The 20,373-nt window shown below is 45.6% G+C and overlaps 1 protein-coding gene across 9 annotated transcripts in view; it reads right to left on the bottom strand.

The window, feature by feature from the left end:
* Positions 1-20,373, bottom strand: part of ATG13 (autophagy related 13) — a 391,361-nt gene that overhangs the window by 239,391 nt on the left and 131,597 nt on the right. For all 9 annotated transcript variants that reach the window (XM_086959657.1, XM_086959658.1, XM_086959659.1 and 6 more), the window contains exons 6-8: positions 12,268-12,408; positions 4,665-4,705; positions 3,019-3,115 (exon numbers count right to left, since the gene is read on the bottom strand). In XM_086959657.1, the coding sequence (XP_086815783.1) occupies positions 3,019-3,115; positions 4,665-4,705; positions 12,268-12,408 (279 nt within the window). The remainder of the gene's footprint in view (positions 1-3,018; positions 3,116-4,664; positions 4,706-12,267; positions 12,409-20,373) is intronic.

Raw genomic sequence — 20,373 nt, 5'->3', positions numbered from 1 at the left:
GACTGTTGTAAAAGTCATCATTAAAACATTAACAAGATGGGGCAGTCTACCATTAAATATATATGGACGAGTTAATCTCATTAAAATGTCTATACTCCCTAAGCTGACCTTTTTATACAATTCCATCCCTCTATCTTTTCCGTTGAAAGAAATCGTGAACCTTCAGGGCAAGATTGGCTTTTTTATCTGGGCCTGCAAATCTCTCAGGATAGCCTGAAAAAATTAAGGAGGGGTCTAAAAATTGGGGGTCTGGCTTTACCAGACATATTACTCTACTGCCATGCCTTCCACTTTAAAAACTTGAGGCTACTCGCCAACATACTAGATTCATCTTCACAGGGCCGTTTATTTCAGGCTTTATTACATGATTTACCAAATGGCCAAGAGTTCTTTTTGTTTAAGTTTGGCGACCAGAAATTCTTTAAGAAAGTCCGTCTTAAGATTTTGCAGACTGCACTTAGGAATTGGGGGTTCATCCGGAAGGCCTTGGGAATTCCTTACTACCACACATATACTCCAATTTGGGATTCCCCGGGCACACCTGTATGTCTTCAGGACCAGCTTTCTCTGCCCTTGAGAACAGCTGGAGTACAGAAATGGGGGGACTTATGGGTGGACTCAGGCCTTATGGATTGGAACTCCCTGATGTTACTTACAAATGGGTCACTGACAAGATTTAAATTCTATCAACTATCTGCATGGTTGTCAAGCCAGGCATTACAGCGGGAAAACGATACTGGAATTCTTGATGCAATTCGTAGGGGGGGCTGGAATCGAGAAGTATCATTTTGGTATAAATTGCTTACAGAGGCAAAAGGTAATCTAGATTTCGAACTGATAAGCCTCTGGGGTAATACCATAGTTGAATACCCCAAAGAGTTCAGTAAGATTTGGACAGATTCTTTCTCTTTGTCCCAGAGATTAATTAAACCAGCTAATTTAAGGCGGAACCATTTGTTTACGGTTTATCTGGTGTATTGGACCCCGGCTAAATTGCATAAGATAACGCAGGAGAACTATAACTGCCCTCATTGTAAACTAACAGCAGCAGATGACATGCATATATTCTTAGAATGCCCCGAGATTCAGGAGTACTGGAGGGCGATAGTTGGCTTTCTGGGTGAGGTCTTATCAACAACTATTTCCTGTTCTCCCAGGCTAGTTTTTTTTGGTTTACCCTGTGAGTATAACATCAACAACTTTTCCTCACAGTTTATTTTCTACGTGGTAGTTATAGCCAGGAGGGAGATATGTAAAGAGTGGAAGTCAGTGGCCCCTTCTAGATTCGCAGACTGCTTAAGAAGTATTATGGAAGTTTGCAAGATGGACATGGCTGGTCTAGCTGAAAGCTCTGAGAATGTATGGTCAAAACTGGAGGCCTGGTCGACTAAGTAAACGGTCCGATGATTATGCCAGAGGTTTGTGTCGGTCCTGTCCTCCCCTGGTCTGAGTTACTCCATCAAAAGGCAGGGGAGTTGGATAAGGAAACAACCCACCTCTGGGAGATCTCTGTTAGCCATATATTGACCCCGGGGCGGCTTCAGGAATGTCAGTACAGAAGGCGACAGAGAGACCCATCTAGAGCATATAACATCTGGTGGCATATATGAGGACAAAAAAAAGAGATACTCCACAGGGCCTGGAGATGACGATATAATAAGAGGTAGGCTCAAAAACCATGTCCGCATATGTTGCCCTCACTGATGAGAGCTGTGATCAGCAATATGGCAAGCTGGAGTAGTTTGTTGAGGTGTGCTGTGAGGTGTGCTAGTGATCAGGACTGAACGGGGCATGTCATAAATTATTGATAAATCAACCCTGCCCCAGCTTGAAGAGCACCTCTCCAGCATCCAAGCCTTCTTTACAGGGACCCTCTAAATGGCGTCTGCCTCCAGTGTGTCGCGATGTGGAGCAGGGAAGAAGCATTTTCAGGAGTATTCCTCTCGTCATCAAACGAGTTGACAGTAACACTCAATGGTGCAGGGGTCTTGGATGGTCATGGATTCTGTAATTCAGGAATTTGGTTGCCTGTTTTGGAAAGGTTACACCCCATGCCCTTCTTAGGAACGGTGTATGCACACTCCTTTGCGCTTTCACTTCTGCAGGGCCAGACCTGCAAATATAATGGCATTGTACATCCACAGAAACTTTGTCTCGATCCTCTGATGGCGCCACACAACACTTCTTATAAGGACAGAGTCGCTCATATGTAGCCTCCCAGTGACTGGAGGTTGCATGTCTAGGTTTATCTAAGCATGTATGTATTTCAAGCACATATGTAGTGGTACTTGTATGGTACAAACATAGCTGGAGAAAAACAGAGCACATCCCCGGCCTTTTTGACTCCCACCCCTTCCCATGCTTAAATGTAGACATATCCCCTTCAGTGCGCAATGATACCCACAACAAAATATTTCAGCCAAGACCAGTCATTTAGAAAGTTCAGATCTGCATATGCACACCAAAAAAAGCGAACATAAAATAGCTGCTTCACCCAATCAGATTCAAGTCTTTAAAAGTTCACTATTCTACCTAGATTCATTAATGTGGGAGCGAACTTCCAAAATATATAAAACATTAGCCCTTGGAAAGACACCTGTGAATTTTTATGATGCACATATTTCAAAAACGACTGAATTGCTTTTCATCAAACCACAAAAAAGACCTGTGCATGCATAGTACAGTCCTACTGAAAGGCTACGATTTGTGTGATTCCAGTCAGCAATGTTTCCTGTAGCAGAGGGCAAATACTCCCCTGGTACATGAAATGGGAAACACCACTTTTAGATCAACCCAACCGAACCCACTTGGCCAACCTACACAGAATGTTAAATAGAGGACTTGTGGTTTACGCGTCAAATCTAAAAAAAAAAAAATTATGAATCGTTGACAACCCCATGAAGGAAAGTTGTTGCAACATGCAGGCACAGTGTAATTCAAATGGTGTTGCGGTTTGGGAAAGGTGTCCTAGTAGTCCTGGATTTGAGCAGTGTCCTCACTCAGGTGTCTGACACTCACCTGCCTGACATGAAGGCCAGGTTGGTTCTGTAGGCGCAGGAGAGCGTGATGGTACCAATAGGTGTCCCTACCGTGCCAGCCCGGACGGTCTGAAAACCTGAGGGAATACAAGAAGGAATGCTTAGTGTGTCACCTACAATATCACGCCTCATTAACTTAACACAAGGTGAACCTTTATGATGCCAACCAGACCTATGCCTTAGTGGGCCAATACTTCGGCGTTTCAGCAGAGACATGGACTCCCACTTCAACGCTTACCACTCCCAGACCAACTGAGCTTTTCAAAAGGCTTCCCAATGAGAAAGGCAGGAAACTAACAACACTGCTCCTGGGAAAGGTGCACAGCCATACTGCAGGTTAAATAATAAACCAGCCAATGAAGACCTAGTGAACTGCAGAAACCAGGAAGCAAATACACCCACATCTAACCCAATAAAGAGAGGCTGCTGCACTGCGACCCAACTAAAGGACTACCAAATTCTTCTGCACTGAATACAAGAGTTGATGAAAAGGTGCAAGAATGTCTTCAGCCAGCTCTAGTATATGTTGGAATGTTTTCTGGTTTACTTTTAGGCCAGATACTTTCCATAGGCTAGTCCCTAATACCGTATGTGTGGGTACCCTGCCACACTGTGCCACGTGCAGAAATTGCTTGAGAGGCTATTAACCCAGTACCATACACACACACATGCATGCGCCAAGGGTGGCATGAACCTCCTCCTTGCCTCCCTTCCTAAAAGCAATATAGCTATTTGGATGCGTTTAGGCTACTGCCAGAGAGGTTGGCAGCAAGGTGGTAATACTAGGAAACAGCTAATGGGCAATGGGATAATTTAGTGTTTCACAGACTTGGTGCATCTGCAAAATAAAACTAAATGGGAGATAGCCTGTACGCTCAACGCCCTACCACCTTTTTAGAGGAAGGGCACTTCCAGTGCAAAGATGTGTCCCAGGCGCTCTTTGGCCAATGGGCAGTTCATTTAGGAAGGCCATCAACCAATCCTATTTAGGGCAGGTCAGATGTCACTAGATTTCCCATGCCTCACTGGTGGTCCTAGGCAGGGAAATCACTCAATGGGGCAGTAAGAAACCTCCTAATGCATCAGGGGTACTGAGTGCTTGCTCTACATAAACAAAGTTTTGGGGAGTTTGTGTAATCAAAATAGAAAAGCAGAGTGGGGTCATACATGTCTCCCCTGTCACTTCACTGAGTCTAACATGGAGCCACTGGTGTGGCGGCTCCAATGTAGGCCCAGAGATTCCGCCAGTCAGGAAGAGATCTTTAAATCCAATGGACAACTCTCCAAGGGAGATGAGCCTCTTCTAACCTGTGGGGTAAAGGCGGAGTCCAGGTTTAAATTGTTTTGTGATGAAGTGTTCACAAATAGATAACTCTACACAACACTAACATTCTAGAGGTCTCATTTGTTACCTTGGGAGTTAAACTGCAGGAACAACCATCACCATCAGCAGAAGTCAATGACGAGAGCCTCTGTCCTCCAAAGAGCACATCACAAAACAGCCTACCTTGGCACTGGTGAGGAGGCAGCCTCTACACACTGTACACTCAACAATGTCTACCACTCACACACAGCACAATTCAGGCGACAGTGACCTCAGCTCTGATAGCACCCCTCGAGTCATACCTTCTCCAAGACCATTCAGCTGCACCTCTCCGAAGTACACCCTAAGGGAAGAGAGGATTAAAACAATTGGTTAATAAAACTCTGCCGGTAACGCCGTCTTCACTTAGCACCTCAGCGACTGGTACAGAACACATCTGAAGCGGTCACTTTAACACAAAGATCCACTTATAGGAATATGTCCATAGTGAAAACTTTGAAATCTCACATTCAACCAGGAGGAGGGACGCAGTGGGCACTGGGGGCTGATGGGGTGAGTGGCAAGTGAAAGGAGGGAGAGATAAAGGAGAAGTGGGGTGAAAAGCAAGAAAGTGTGGTGGCACGGGGCAAAAGAGGGCAGTCTGGTGGGAAGATGTGGGAAAGAGAAAAGTGTCTGCTGTCCCTTTTTCACATGCCTTCTGCCTTTAAAGAGGCTGTTATGTTGGTTACAGACTTGCTTGCAGTAGCTGCGCTTTCTTCTTTCATTCCGTGACTTGGTTCCTTAGTACCTGGCACTATTCTGGATGGTGCTGTTTCTCACCGTTTATTTCTTTCCCTTCTGTATAGCTGGGTTTTTTCGCAGACTGTTCCAGCATTCTCACAGTTCTGTTTGTGATGGCTCCGCGTTGTGGCGCGGAAAGTTCTCCGAAGAAAACGGACATAGGCACGCCGGGGTGGGACTTATGTATCCTCGCTGACGTCACCAGCGCGGACAACGTCAGGGCGGAGTCAAGTGGTGCTGTCCCCCCGGCACGCAGGGATGCTGTGGTAGAAAAGATTTCCGGATCCAGGCTCATGCCTGGGGGTATCTTACGTACAGCAATCTGCGGCTAGAATAGTCTCTATCAGATGAGCAGTTTTAGGAAGGCAGCATGCTTCTCTGTGGGAATGCCTGGATGGATGGCGTCAAGCAGCCTATTTGAGGAGTGTTTTGTTGCCATGATTGGAGACTGGAGTTGTGCTTTTACTGTGCTTTTTGCTCCTTTGAGAATTGAAGAAAAAAAGAGTTTGACGAAACGCTCTAGTAGTAAATACTAGTTTATGGCTAAGCAGAAATGCACAAGTGTCTTGTGGCCAATGTGGGAAGTGTTGTGGGGAGATGGCCATCCTGCGTTACAATGAAGGTGCAGCTGTACACACGCTTGGGTGCAGGCGTGCTAGCACATGTGGACACTTACCATCTTCAGAGTGGTCCGCATAATACACGTAAAACTAAACTGAAGGGGGCACAAGAAAACTCCGGAGGTGAAGGGCGTTACCCTTGGAAAGTTTAATCTTGGCTCGACTGTAGTCTATTTTGGGGAGTCTAACCATGGTCAGCGTCATTATCCTCAGCAGAGTCTACTAAGCAGCATCTCCTGGAAGGGTCGAAGGTCTTCTGCTGGCATGCATAGGCCACACTGCAAGACTTCGGAAGCTGAGCTGCTAAGTTCAATTGATGAAGGTTAAGGTGGAGAATCTGGCACCCAACTTGGATATGAGATCCGTTCTGCACAACAGTCTCCTATGTGCTTATTTCAATAAACACAGAAGGGTCGTGAATCACTGCGGCTGTGGCTACTCTGAGGTGATAAGTATCATCCTCACTTTGCTTTAGGTTGAAAAGCACAGTCGGAATAGGGGGGATTAACTGAAAAGAGAAGATTAACCACTTATGGAGTGAAGGCTCTTGGAAAAAGCCTCATGGACTTCTCCTCTGAAGCAGGAATTGGATTGCATCAACACTCAGCCTCCAGAGGTGCACAGGAGGAAAAAAGGGCCAGGTCATCTTCGTCTAAAAAGAAAGCAGGGGAAGATGGCCGCCTAGGCTCCCGGCTCCGCCGACCTCCTTCTCCTGCCACAAGATCCTATCAATTATCCTGCGCCTACGCCCGGCCACCGCATAGATGAGTCGAAATGACACTTAACCATGTGATCCCGAGTGCTCCACCAGCTTGGATGACGGAGAAACGTTGCCATTAAGATTGCGGCCTACACCAGCTTTGGAGCCGGGGCCTCGAGTAGTGGAGCAGCCGGCTACTAGTTGAACAACATCGGCCCTGAGGGTCCGGGAGGGAACGGTCAGCCGGTATGGAAGTTTAAGACTGCCCGATTTCAACGGTGGACCTCAAATCTGAACAGCAGCAAAAGCGGAGCAATATAATAAAGCAGCGGCTCTAGGCGGAACCCGGAGTGTGAACGATCAGGGCGTTAACAGTAGCTCGGCCCGATGGATGCAGGCGTAACCTGGAGGCAACCCTGGAGGGTCCCCGCAAATCGATGGGATCATAAGCGGGCCGATAATTTGCATCAGAGCGGGGACTTCACCTACAGATGTGGGGTACAGACTGCGAACGAGGTGAACGAAATGGCGCCCAATACCGACCTATGTTCAACTCAGGCCTACTTCTCCAGAGGGACCGGGAAAGACCATACGGACAAATTGGGATGATATATCCTGTCTGAGGGGTCTCCGGAGGAGGCGAAGATTGTTGCTATCGAGGAAGAAGAGACAGGGCTGGCCAGGGTTGAACCGACGCTTGGAGCCGTCATGGCCGCTATCGGTGGAATTCATTCTTTCCTGGGCCGGAGAGTGCAAGCCCAAGATAATAAACTGGTTGCCGTTACGAATGAGCTGGGGCTAATGAGAACAGATTTCGTTTGATTGAATGAGAAAACGAGAGCCATGGCACCCACAACGGCCAAACTAATGGATGGCGTAAACCCCATGAAACAGGAGGTGCGGGAGCTTCTGGACAGCAGGTCAGTTAATGTCCGAATACTGGGAGTCCCGGATGGGTCGGTGTGCCGAACTTCGGCTCGGACTGTGGAAGAATTGATCTGTGCTATTCTCCGGACGACTCATGCTGGGACTCAATCGCGGTTTGACCGTGCGGCTCTGACCTCCTTCCCGGATTATATTCACTGGATTCGTAAACAAGCCAGGGGTTCTCGCCGGTGAAGAGGGAACCCACAGACAATGGGATTAACAATGATCTGTCCTTCCCGGCTTGCCTCTGGGTGCACCTTGATGAAAATTATTTGGTTCTTTGACTCTCCTGAAGTGACGGCAGCGCGGCTGGGAAGTATTCATATGCCTTATCGGACGGGCCAAAATTGAGAATGGTTGACAGTTTGATGACTTTGGTGGACTTGGTGGCTGTGCGGGACTCACTTTATATTATTAATAGCGGGAGGTGAGGCAGGCAAACAATGATTCCCCTTGATTTGATGATGTTAAATATTTAGCTAAGTGAATCCGTATGCAATGGGGAGGTTCAGTTCTGGCGGGGGGGGCCGGGGGCCTGAACGAAGGTCCTCCTCCATTTACTACTTTCAGTTATTGTAGATTAGATGGGGCGACAGGCACACTGCTAGTTGGGGACGAGCGTAAGCTACATGCAGGGGTGCAGGGTGGTGGGAGGGGATTTGCGCGTTTAGCGTTGTTTTTATTTTTTTGGTTTAGTTTAAGTAAAGTTATCTGTGGTTGATCCTGCTTATGTTCTCTTATCTAAATATCCTTCATCTATTTTGATCATATTTTAGTATCTGGGGCTATACTCACTTGTATATCCTGATTCTATGGGTGAATGAGTTCTGAGGGCCGTAGCGCGTAGGTCGTGTAGTAAATTGTATTGATTCGTATCCTGTTGAATGATCATTAGCATCTGTATCTCAGCAACTTCTTTTGTCGCTCTTCATATATCCTGCATTTGTAACTGTTCACCTTATTATTATTATGGAATGTATGACACCCAATACGTTTTTATTTTTTGTCTATATTGATAAAAAAATATATATAAAAAAAAAGAAAAAATAAAGAAAGCAGGGGATATAAGGGTCACATTCTGAGGGTGAAGGAGTCCATGATTGGTTAGCTTGATGTTTTACAAGAGATTGATGCACTACAGTTTGCTTTCTACCGTCCTATATCCTCTACCTGGTTAGAGCTACTGCTCAGCCTCCTGAACACTAGATTTTGAGATAAGCCACTTTCATTAATAGTGCAAAAGTCTGGAAAGTAGATGACAAACGAGTCATGGTTAACATTTTCTGACAAACTGCACCACAGGAGAGGCACTCACTTAAAAGATCAGGTGTGGTAACAGGGAAATAAACAAAAAAAAGTAGAACACACTAAACAAACAATTTTTTGTAATGTATTAGCGAACTCGACAAAATAGGGTGGGGGGGGGGGGGGGGCCTACAGGGAATTTAAAGACCTAGCAGTGACATGTTCCCTTTCAGACTAAAAATACAAATAATGTCACCGGGTCTAAAAAAGAAAGAAATGTGGTACTACTAACAGTATGTGAGTGTACTTACATCTATGTGTTTGTAAGATTAGGTGGGCACCTTGTGATCCTTAACAGGGTACCCATCAGTCACCACTCGGAACCGCCCTTCATCATTTGGGATTCCTGTATAGCCATTTGTTAGGAACCGGCACAGTGGAGGAGATGTTAAACCTCTGATGTTACTGATGCCGTCCTTGATGGTCTGAGTCTCACAGGCTATTTTGAAGCTGGAAACAAAAGTGAGAGTGACTGAATGTGCATTGCATGTAGTGAGAGTGAAACGTGAAACTAAAATTGGGTGAGAGGGCAAAAAAATTACTTTATTCCGTGTTTTGCTCGCTCCTCCAATGTTTAAAAAGCAGTGGGGTAAATTAAACAAATATTCACCCAGATGTATTGGTCAACATGTTTCTGCAATTAGTGGACCACAGAGTCCGTTGCATTCATCAGGACCTATCTTAAACTTAAGCTACTGCAATAGTGAGAAATAATAAAAAGTGACTACAAGTATTAATCTGCGACCTTAGTGGAGATCACCTGGATCCTTTAGGTGTCATCTGATTCCGCAGTTGTTGTATGTCACTGGTGAAAAAAACAAACATAACAGAAAGTAGTAACCACATTAATTTGCGTCCAGTTAGAATGTGATGAGTACATATATAACTATATAGCCTATTCTATTTCAAAGGAGTCTTTTGAAGTTTTTCAGTTTATCTATCACATAAAGACATCTAATGATCTTTTATGGCAGGTTACTTTATCTTACCATTGTAGACAAAGTGGAAGGCTGCGCCTCGCCTGGCAACGGCTCAGGATTCGAGGGAAGCACCGCTCTAAAAGGGGAAAGGAAGCAAAGAACAGGGGATGTCACTGCTCCTTTAAATCGTCCAATACTGGGGCAAAAGGCAACACCAAGGCTTTGTCAAAGTATTTAAGAAATGAAGTAAAGAACAGCTGACCGCTGCGTCTGTCAGCCCTGTGCAGCATGACACTGTTAGTTCTGTTGGTTATTACTCTGCGTAGTGGATTTGTTAAACACTACACACATAGCGTGCCACCGCGTCCTGCACGACTGGTTTACAGTCGGCGAGTAAAACCCTCAGTATGAGAGTCAATCGATAAGGCACGGTTGAAGCGCAACGATCTAACAAAGCTGTACGGAGTCAGCAGTCAAAAGTTAAGTGTTTCCGTTCAATCGTGGTGCTCACCTGTCCGTCGGTACCTCGCCGCCTTCCTCTGAGCCGATGGGGAGGTAGCGAGGCACCGCGGGCTCACTGGTTAAAAGCGCTGCAGCGATTGGTCCGGTGACGATCACATGGTGTTCACGGACCAATCGGCGTGCAGCTCCTCTCTTGGTTTTAGATGAGGCAGTACCCGCGCCGCGATTCGCTGATAGTGAATCACATGGTGTCGGACCATGTGATTCACTATCAGCGAATCGCGGCGCGGGTACTGCCGATTGGTCCGTGAACACCATGTGATCGTCACCGGACCAATCGCTGCAGCGCTTTTAACCAGTGAGCCCGCGGTGCCTCGCTACCTCCCCATCGGCTCAGAGGAAGGCGGCGAGGTACCGACGGACAGGTGAGCACCACGATTGAACGGAAACACTTAACTTTTGACTGCTGACTCCGTGCAGCTTTGTTAGATCGTTGCGCTTCAACCGTGCCTTATCGATTGACTCTCATACTGAGGGTTTTACTCGCCGACTGTAAACCAGTCGTGCAGGACGCGGTGGCACGCTATGTGTGTAGTGTTTAACAAATCCACTACGCAGAGTAATAACCAACAGAACTAACAGTGTCATGCTGCACAGGGCTGACAGACGCAGCGGTCAGCTGTTCTTTACTTCATTTCTTAAATACTTTGACAAAGCCTTGGTGTTGCCTTTTGCCCCAGTATTGGACGATTTAAAGGAGCAGTGACATCCCCTGTTCTTTGCTTCCTTTCCCCTTTTAGAGCGGTGCTTCCCTCGAATCCCGAGCCGTTGCCAGGCGAGGCGCAGCCTTCCACTTTGTCTACAATGGTAAGATAAAGCAACCTGCCATAAAAGATCATTAGATGTCTTTATGTGATAGATAAACTGAAAAACTTCAAAAGACTCCTTTGAAATAGAATAGGCTATATAGTTATATATGTACTCATCACATTCTAACTGCACGCAAATTAATGTGGTTACTACTTTCTGTTATGTTTGTTTTTTTCACCAGTGACATACAACAACTGCGGAATCAGATGACACCTAAAGGATCCAGGTGATCTCCACTAAGGTCGCAGATTAATACTTGTAGTCACTTTTTATTATTTCTCACTATTGCAGTAGCTTAAGTTTAAGATAGGTCCTGATGAATGCAACGGACTCTGTGGTCCACTAATTGCAGAAACATGTTGACCAATACATCTGGGTGAATATTTGTTTAATTTACCCCACTGCTTTTTAAACATTGGAGGAGCGAGCAAAACACGGAATAAAGTAATTTGTTTGCCCTCTCACCCAATTTTAGTTTCACGTTTCACTCTCACTACATGCACTGCACATTCAGTCACTCTCACTTTTGTTTCCAGCTTCAAAATAGCCTGTGAGACTCAGACCATCAAGGACGGCATCAGTAACATCAGAGGTTTATCATCTCCTCCACTGTGCCGGTTCCTAACAAATGGCTATACAGGAATCCCAAATGATGAAGGGCGGTTCCGAGTGGTGACTGATGGGTACCCTGTTAAGGATCACAAGGTGCCCACCTAATCTTACAAACACATAGATGTAAGTACACTCACATACTGTTAGTAGTACCACATTTCTTTCTTATGTATTAGCGAACAGCAAACCTAAAATGTTTGTTTTTCACAAAGCAAACAGCACCTCCCGACCATAACAACCAGGTGACAAGAGATATGCACATCATGTGAATTTAGAAGACATTTGTGATGTAATTGCTTCGGTATGTAGGATATGAAGAGATGACGGCCAGTCCAAAGCTTTAGCTCCAACACCAAAGGCATGCTGGCAGGCACACAGGAGAGTGCATCAAACACACCTGAGAGATCGAATAGGGTCATAGTGGCGTGTCCTGGATCAAAAGCTAGCCTAAGCAGACAAGAGGGGCCTCAGGACCGGGCATGTGTATGTCCCTCACCCCAGCCGAAGATGTGGTGGCTGTTAAGTATTGATGGGGAGGCGGAAGGTTTAAGGAGATGGGCCCCCAAAACTTTCCTTCAAGCAATGGCAGATGTTCAATCAAAGCAGGACAGACTGGCTGGTTTCGTCTTAAATAGTGGTTTTAAAGGTCCAGCATTCTCTCTAGATACTGTCTTCCGAGATTCCATGTGCTGTGCCATACGAAGCTCACCTGTACAGGATGACGTACTCGTGACCTTGTTTTCTGGAGAGGCGATAAGCCGGCGTGACCCTGGTGATGGCCAGTAAGGACTTCAAGAGCAGGGAGAGTCTGTTGTACACAGAATAAGACACCTTGATGTCCCGGTCACACCTGGAGATGGAGAGAGGAGAGTCACTAATACGGCCCTAAACACACTGAGAAAACAGACCAAAAGACACCCTAAAGGAATCAATATGCTGTAAAAAGAGGAGTTTATGCTTTTATCATTACAGGATGAGACCAGCCCAAGCAGTCACCGAAACCATGGATCTAGGACACACCAGCACCAGGCAACTCTCAGCAACATCACTTTTGTTAAACATTTTATATAATTAGCATGTGCAGCAGCACCCCAGTCAAGGCTATCGACACAAGAACATCAGCATTGGATGCATCACCCAAAATACAATGCCCTCCCCACCCACCCTCTCCACCTGTTTACCCTTCCCCCCCATCCCCCCCTCCCCCCCCCCACCCCCTCCACCCCCACGAGCTGGGCAGTGAGAGGTGGTCCGGCTCACCGAGCAGTACTTGGGGTTCTGACAAACAAGCAGAGAGGCTGAGGTACAAACCGAAACCTCAGATTGTTCTAATCTAAAGGCGGTCCAGTGCTCTCATACCCAAGAAAGCCAGCAATCAAACTGACTTGTAATATTAATCAATTGGTTTGTTTTTTTTACTATCCCTAGGGAAGATGTAAACTGAAATCTCCAAAACAAAATGTAAAATCTATTTTTTTAATTCGATTTTATAACCAAGAAACTTTTATATCTACCACAAACATTTGTGTGCTCTATTTTGAGCATATAAACTTTAAAACCATATCTCCATCCGCAATCTATAATTCCTGGGGTGCTGTCACTAGATACCGTGTTTAACATACATTGTTTTTTTTGGGGTTTTTTTAAAACCTTTATTTTGTAAAGGAAGAGACAGTTACTAACATACATTGTTAATCTTGGATACCATACGTCATTAGATATTATCACACATGAAAACCTGGTCGCTCTTTAAACATATGATTTTACTGGGCGCAAATAGACTTTTTTCAGACCATAGACAACATACGTTTCGCCCATACAAAGCTTTTTCAGGGTTAACATTGAGAGACATACCGTAACATTTTTGGAAAACTTGGTATTCGAGGAATTTGTTGGATTTCTCAACTACTTTCTCAGGGTACACCTCTCCCTTTCAAGGATCTTCAATCTCTTTTCTCTTTACCTGCTTCTGCCCGTTCGCAATACAATTCCCTTTCTCCAGTCTTGAATTCCTATCTTCACTCTCTCCTACCCACCAATGAGGTTCCTATAGATCGCAGATCCACATCCCTTTTGCTGGAAACTTCTGCTTCTGCATCCGCTCTATATAATTCTTTCCGTCTCATCACTAATAGATTGAAATCTCGCGTTGAACTTGCGTGGGAGTTAGATTTTTCTCAGGATTGGCCTGTACTGATAGAGGGCCTTTTTATCAACCCTGGTAGCTTGAAGGCCCTACCTGGCCCTGCTAGAGTAAATCTGAAAATATGCTTGAAATCCCACAATTTTTGCTATGTATAATCAGCAAATGGGATCCCACAGATTCCCTGAATTTCAGGTTTATGGGCCCGAGCAAAAGGCCAAAGGTCACACCTTATGTTAGCAAAATCCACTGGGCCTAAATCATTTTTAAAACGTGCCTTTCTAGTGTGCAGGACACAGCGAGGTAACTTGAGCAACTTTGGAAAAGTACAGTAGCCTTTCACAAGCGCCATTTCAAGACACCCCACTCTCACACGTACACAAGACTCAGCTGGTGCAGAGGCAGATTGACACATTTCAGGGACTTTCCACTGAAACACGTAAGTTCCGCTCGCACATATATTTTTAGAAATGTACAGGACAAGAAGTCTTTGTCTATGTTCTGGGGTCAAGCAGGGCCAACCAACCATTGGGACACCTGACCACTCCCACTGTCCTAGGACAATGCGGTCAAAGCCACCTGCGTCAGAAAAGGCGTCAGAACAGTGTTAGTTCTGCATTTTTCAGACAATAAATATGGCATCTCTGACCGAATCGACTTTTTCTGGGCCTGCAGAGAATGGCTCTATCTCCAACAGCCCTAACGAAGAAGCAGCCTGAGCTCAAGAGAACATTGCACCAAGTCTCCATGATGGTTCCACCAGCAAATATCTCCAACATCGATGCCCATCTCTGGCTCTGTTATCTGGCTCCACGGACAAGAGCAGTGTGCTCAGTTCTAAGGGTGGACAGTGTTCAAAGTCCCACCAAAGGAGGTTTGCTGGTTGAGCAGAGTCCAGTTCTTTTCCCTTTACCATCATTGTGATGCTCCAGACTAAGGCTGAAGGACTCTGGCTTCGAAATACCAAGAGGAGGGTATGCCTTTGGATAAGGAGTGAGCTGTACATTACTAACAACGAAGAACATGGCTCAACTGACCAATGCCATCAACAACTTGAACAAGATAGAAAAGAAATGGATTGCTGGAGGAGATGCCATAGTAGAGAGCCACAGATTTGTTGAACTTTGACTGGATACCTTTGTGGCAGTTCTAAAAAGTTTTTATTTTTTGCTGTTTCTTTTTGTGTTGCATCCCGCAGATGAGTGCCATTGTAGGAAAAGAAAGTTAGCACCAAGATAGTGGGGACAAACTACACTAGCATAGGTATTTACAGGTAGCTGAGTATGAGGACAAAGATCGTGTTCATTGGGATGGGACTGGAATACGAATGAAGATGAGCGAGTTAGCAGCACCTAGCACCCACTATGGAATACAAATAGCTCCTCCACTTCTCCCAGGTAGACTGTCTGAGTAAGAGTCCAACAGAAGCCCAATATGAACGCCTGCTTAATGAGCAAGATGCAGAGTATGCGAAAATACTCATTAGGCCAAATGAAGACAAAGCCAATGAAATAGATCGACAACAAGGTAGCTTTAAGTGTTATGTTAATGACATACCCTGGATACAGCAACTGGATGGAGGGTCGCAGAGATAATAAGTTAAAAGAATGTTCATTGAATGAACAAGAGGAGGGAGATGATAGAGGGCCTTTTTATCAACCCTGGTAGCTTGAAGGCCCTACCTGGCCCTGCTAGAGTAAATCTGAAAATATGCTTGAAATCCCACAATTTTTGCTATGTATAATCAGCAAATGGGATCCCACAGATTCCCTGAATTTCAGGTTTATGGGCCCGAGCAAAAGGCCAAAGGTCACACCTTATGTTAGCAAAATCCACTGGGCCTAAATCATTTTTAAAACGTGCCTTTCTAGTGTGCAGGACACAGCGAGGTAACTTGAGCAACTTTGGAAAAGTACAGTAGCCTTTCACAAGCGCCATTTCAAGACACCCCACTCTCACACGTACACAAGACTCAGCTGGTGCAGAGGCAGATTGACACATTTCAGGGACTTTCCACTGAAACACGTAAGTTCCGCTCGCACATATATTTTTAGAAATGTACAGGACAAGAAGTCTTTGTCTATGTTCTGGGGTCAAGCAGGGCCAACCAACCATTGGGACACCTGACCACTCCCACTGTCCTAGGACAATGCGGTCAAAGCCACCTGCGTCAGAAAAGGCGTCAGAACAGTGTTAGTTCTGCATTTTTCAGGTATATTAGATTCAGCCCGTCAAATCTGAAGCCAGAGCTCTGCTGATGCGACCTTTGCATGCAAGCTCTCCGGCTAGCCGATTGTCTGACTTGGGACTTCAAATCCTCTCTCTCAGGTGGTAGACTTCCTAAGCCAGATAATACTGTTGTCTTTTTATATCTCTGTCCTTACTCTGTATTTTCCATTCACACCCAATTCTTTGCATTTTTAGGTTCCCTTAAACTACTAGGCCCTGCTGGGATAGTCTTCATGGTTAAGGTGCTTCAAGGCACTAGACTTTATAGAGTGTTCTGCTTTCCCTAACTAATTTCTATTGTGCCTTTTAAAAGATCTCAGTCCTTTTCGCACCTTGGATCTCTTTGGAATGTTAAAACTTGCATGGGTAATACTCTTCAGAAAAGCACCTTTGTAGGCGCTATGGTTTCTTTGAATGTATTCTGAATGTGAACTTGCGTTTTGTTATTAACCCTGACAGATTAAAGTCAGACTTTCAAACATTTCATTGCTCAGGCTGATCAATTAATAAATGCGTTTTTCTGATGTACTTAAGACTTAACAAATAAAATGCCACTTTAAATGTGATCTTTGTCACCTCATATCATTGCTCCTTGTTCCTCAGTGAAGTGTGCGTCGGTGACCTGTGACCACGGCTCGTGACCACAGCAGGGTTGTTTGTAGGTTGTGACTCGTGACCACACCCCAGAGGGCTTTCCTTCCCCCTGAACAGCACTTCTTTGGGATAAACTTTGGACTAAACTTCATAAGACCTCTAGAGCTGCTAACACCACCCAAACTTTGTTTTTCATTTACCACAGAACTTTATTTACACCGCTTGCTATGTTCAGCTTTTCACCAAACACTCCCTCTACATGTTGGTTCTGTCCCTGCCTTTCTGCCGATCTTAAACACATGCTGTTTGAATGCCCCCCTACTTATCAGTTTTGGCAGTTGGTTTGGCGGCAAATACAGAAGATTTTTCATTTTCAGGTCCCCTTTTCACCATCTCTAGTATTTCTTGGTTCCCTCTCATCAGATCTTCCTCATTCTCCCAAACATTACCCTTTACTTGACCTTTTCATTGCTGTTGCCTTTCATATTATTACTTCAAACTGGAAACAGGCTACTAATATTTCATATCAGTCTTGGTGGAATGCAAGCTGTTTTAATCATCGTTTAGACACCAATTATGTATCCCCCACCTCCCTAACTATCAAACGTGATTTGATTTGGCCCCCCTTAGCAACTTACCTCTCTTCCTCTGCCCCAGTTCATTCCTCTCCTGACCCTGATACAGTAGAAGTTCGCAAACCTCAGTGATTTTCTTATTCTTGTTTTTACCTTATTCTTTGCTTATTATGATTATTATGTCTCATTATCCTGTGTATTCTCTACTGTATTAGTACTCTTACGATGTGTTCATATTTCTTCATGCTTGTAATGCTTACTTTTTATGAAATGTGTATTTTTATTATATTGTTTTATTTCATCCATTTATTGTAACTCTTCTCCTCTTCCCCCCCTTCCCTTATTCCCTCTTTTTTTAATTTTATTTTTTTATCTTTTTCCTCAATAAATCAAACTTAAAAAAAAAACATTGAGAGACACACGGATATATTTTTTGGCAGACTCATTTCCAACCCAATATCTTGACTTGTATTTGTTCAATAAATACCAAATATTTTTTCCCACACACAACAGCTCATTACAGATGCAAATCACATTTTTTGATACCAATATCTTTTATAATTATCTTAATGGTGCTCCCAAAAACAGAAGCATGTCATTTCACACCCCAATTTTCTGAGAACTTCAACAGTCAATAGTAGTGATGAAGAGTCTGGGGTGAACAGCAGAACACTGGCACGCCGGACCCCTGCTCTGGATGGCAGGTACAAGCAGATGGGAGTCCCAAAGCAGCTGCTGCAGTGGGGTGCCAGGAGGCCTGCTAGGAAGTCTAAAAGCACCGCCCGCGGTTGAACACCTAGACCTTCGCTCCCACTTCAGTGAGTTGGAGGCAATACTGCAACAACAAGTTCAAGTTCAATAATTTGTATAGCGCACTACTCACCCAGAGGGTCTCAAGGCGCTTGAGGGAATGATTGGTGCATTACTTATCGAAAAGCCAGGTTTTTAGCTGTTTTCTGAAGGAGAGGTGGTTCTGTGGAAGACGGAGGTTAGAGGGGAGAGAGTTCCAAGACTTGGCCGCTAAGTAGGAGAAGGATCTTCCGCCCATCGTGGATCTATGGATGCGCGGAATTGCGGCGAGGGCTTGATTGGATGATCGTAGTTGGCGGGTGGGTGTGTAGAAGGATAGTCATGTGTTGAGGCATTCTGGTCCTAAGTCGTAGAGGGCTTTGTTTGCGTGGGTGAGGAGGCAGAATGTGATTCTCTTGTTTACGGGGAGCCAGTGGAGGTCTTTCAGGTGACCGGAGATGTGAGTGTGACGGGGGATGTCCAGTATGAATCTGGCTGAGGCGTTTTGGATGCGTTGGAATTTTCTGTAGTTTGGCTGTGGTTCCAGCGTTAAGGGTATTTCCATAATCCAGTCGACTAGTGACCAGTGCGTGGGTGACTGTCTTTCTTGTTTCGGTGGGGATCCAACGGAATATTTTTTTGAGCATGCATAGGATGTTGAAGCATGAAGATGAGACGGCGTTGACTTGTCTGGTCATCGAGAGAGAGGAGTCTAGGATGAAACCCAGGTTACGTGCGTGATCTGTAGGTGTGGGTGCTGTACCCAGGGCCGGTGGCCACCATGAGTCGTCCCAGGCAGATGGGGATGATCCTAGGATGAGGACTTCTGTTTTGTCCGAGTTTAGTTTTAAGCGGCTGTTCTTCATCCAAACGGCTACTTCTTTCATTCCTTCGTGTAGATTAGTTTTGGCGGTGTTTGGGTCTTTGGTGAGAGAGAGGATCAGTTGGGTGTCGTCTGCGTAGGAGATGATTTTGAGGTTGTGTTGTCGCACGATGGATGCGAGGGGACTCATGTAAACGTTGAAGAGGGTGGGACTAAGCGATGATCCTTGTGGTACGCCACAGATGACTTCGGTGGCCTCTGATTTGAATGGGGGGAGGCGGACTCTCTGAGTTCTTCCGGCGAGGAACGAGGTGATCCAGTCCAGGGCTTTTCCTTGTATTCCGACGTTGCTAAGGCGTTGTAGAAGGGTGCTATGACAGACTGTGTCGAAGGCTGCGGAGAGGTCAAGTAAGATGAGGGCAACTGTTTCTCCGTTGTCCAGTAGTGTTCGGATGTCGTCTGTAGCTGCGATGAGGGTGGTTTCGGTGCTATGTTTGGCTCGGAAGCCGGATTGTGACGGGTCAAGCGATTTGTTGGATTCGAGGAAGGCGGCGAGCTGACTATTGACGGCTTTCTCAATGACTTTGGCCGGGAAAGGGAGGAGTGAGATGGGGCGGTAGTTCTTGAGTTCCGAGGGGTCTGCTGTGGGTTTCTTCAGGAGGGCGCTGAGTTCGGCATGTTTCCAGCTTTCCGGGAAGGTTGCGGAGTTGAGGGAGCAGTTGATGACATCACGGAGATGGGGAGCGATGATGGAGTCTGCTTTGTTGAAAATGTGGTGGGGACATGGGTCGGTTGGTGAACCTGAGTGTATGGAGTTCATCAGGCGGATGGTGTCTTCAGTAGTGATTGGGTTCCAGGCGTTAAGGTTGTGAGAGTGCTGTTTTGGTTCGGAGGTGGGTGGAGTGGTCTGTTGTTCGGTCTGGTTTTCAAAGCGGTTATGTATGTCGGCGATTTTGTTGTGGAAGAAGGAGGATAAAGAGTCGCAGAGGTCTTGGGAGGGAGTGATGTCGTTGGTGCTGGCGATGGGGTTGGTAAATTCTTTGACGATGTAGAATAGTTCTTTGCTGTTGTGGGCGTTGTTGTCGAGTCGATCCTTGAATGCAGATTTCTTGGTTGATCGGATTAATTGGTGGTGTTTGCGGGTTGCGTCCTTGAAGGTGGTCAGGTTGTCTGCGGTTGGGGTTTTTTTCCAGGTTTTCTCGAGGTTACAACATAACTTCTTGGATTTCTTAAGGTCATCGTTGAATCAGGGGGCTTTTTTGCTATCGTGCTTGATCTGGTGGTTTTTCAAGGGTGCTAATTCGTCAACGCTGTGGGTGATCCATTGTGTGAGGTTGGTGGCAGCTTGGTTTGGGTCCGATGATATGGCAGGAGGGTTTTGGTTAAGCGAAGTGAAGAGTTGGTCGGTGGCGATATTGTTCCAGTTTCTTCTAGGAATCGGTTGTGGGGGGTTGTGAGTCGAGGTCTTTTTGTAGCTGAAGTGGATGCAGCTGTGGTCCGTCCAATGGAGAGCTGTGGTGTGATCGAAGGAGATGTGTTTGCTGGAGGTGAAGATAGGGTCGAGCGTGTGTCCGGCGAGGTGGGTGGGGGTGGTAACAAGTTGTTTGAGTCCGAGATTGGCCAGGTTGTCCAGAAGGGTGGTGGTGTTGCTGTCGTTTTTCT

This window comes from Lissotriton vulgaris, chromosome 2_2 (assembly GCF_964263255.1).
Source record: "Lissotriton vulgaris chromosome 2_2, aLisVul1.2, whole genome shotgun sequence".
Lineage (NCBI taxonomy): Eukaryota > Metazoa > Chordata > Amphibia > Caudata > Salamandridae > Lissotriton > Lissotriton vulgaris.
Note: the sequence above shows the minus strand (reverse complement) of the source record. Positions and strands in the feature narration are given on the sequence as shown.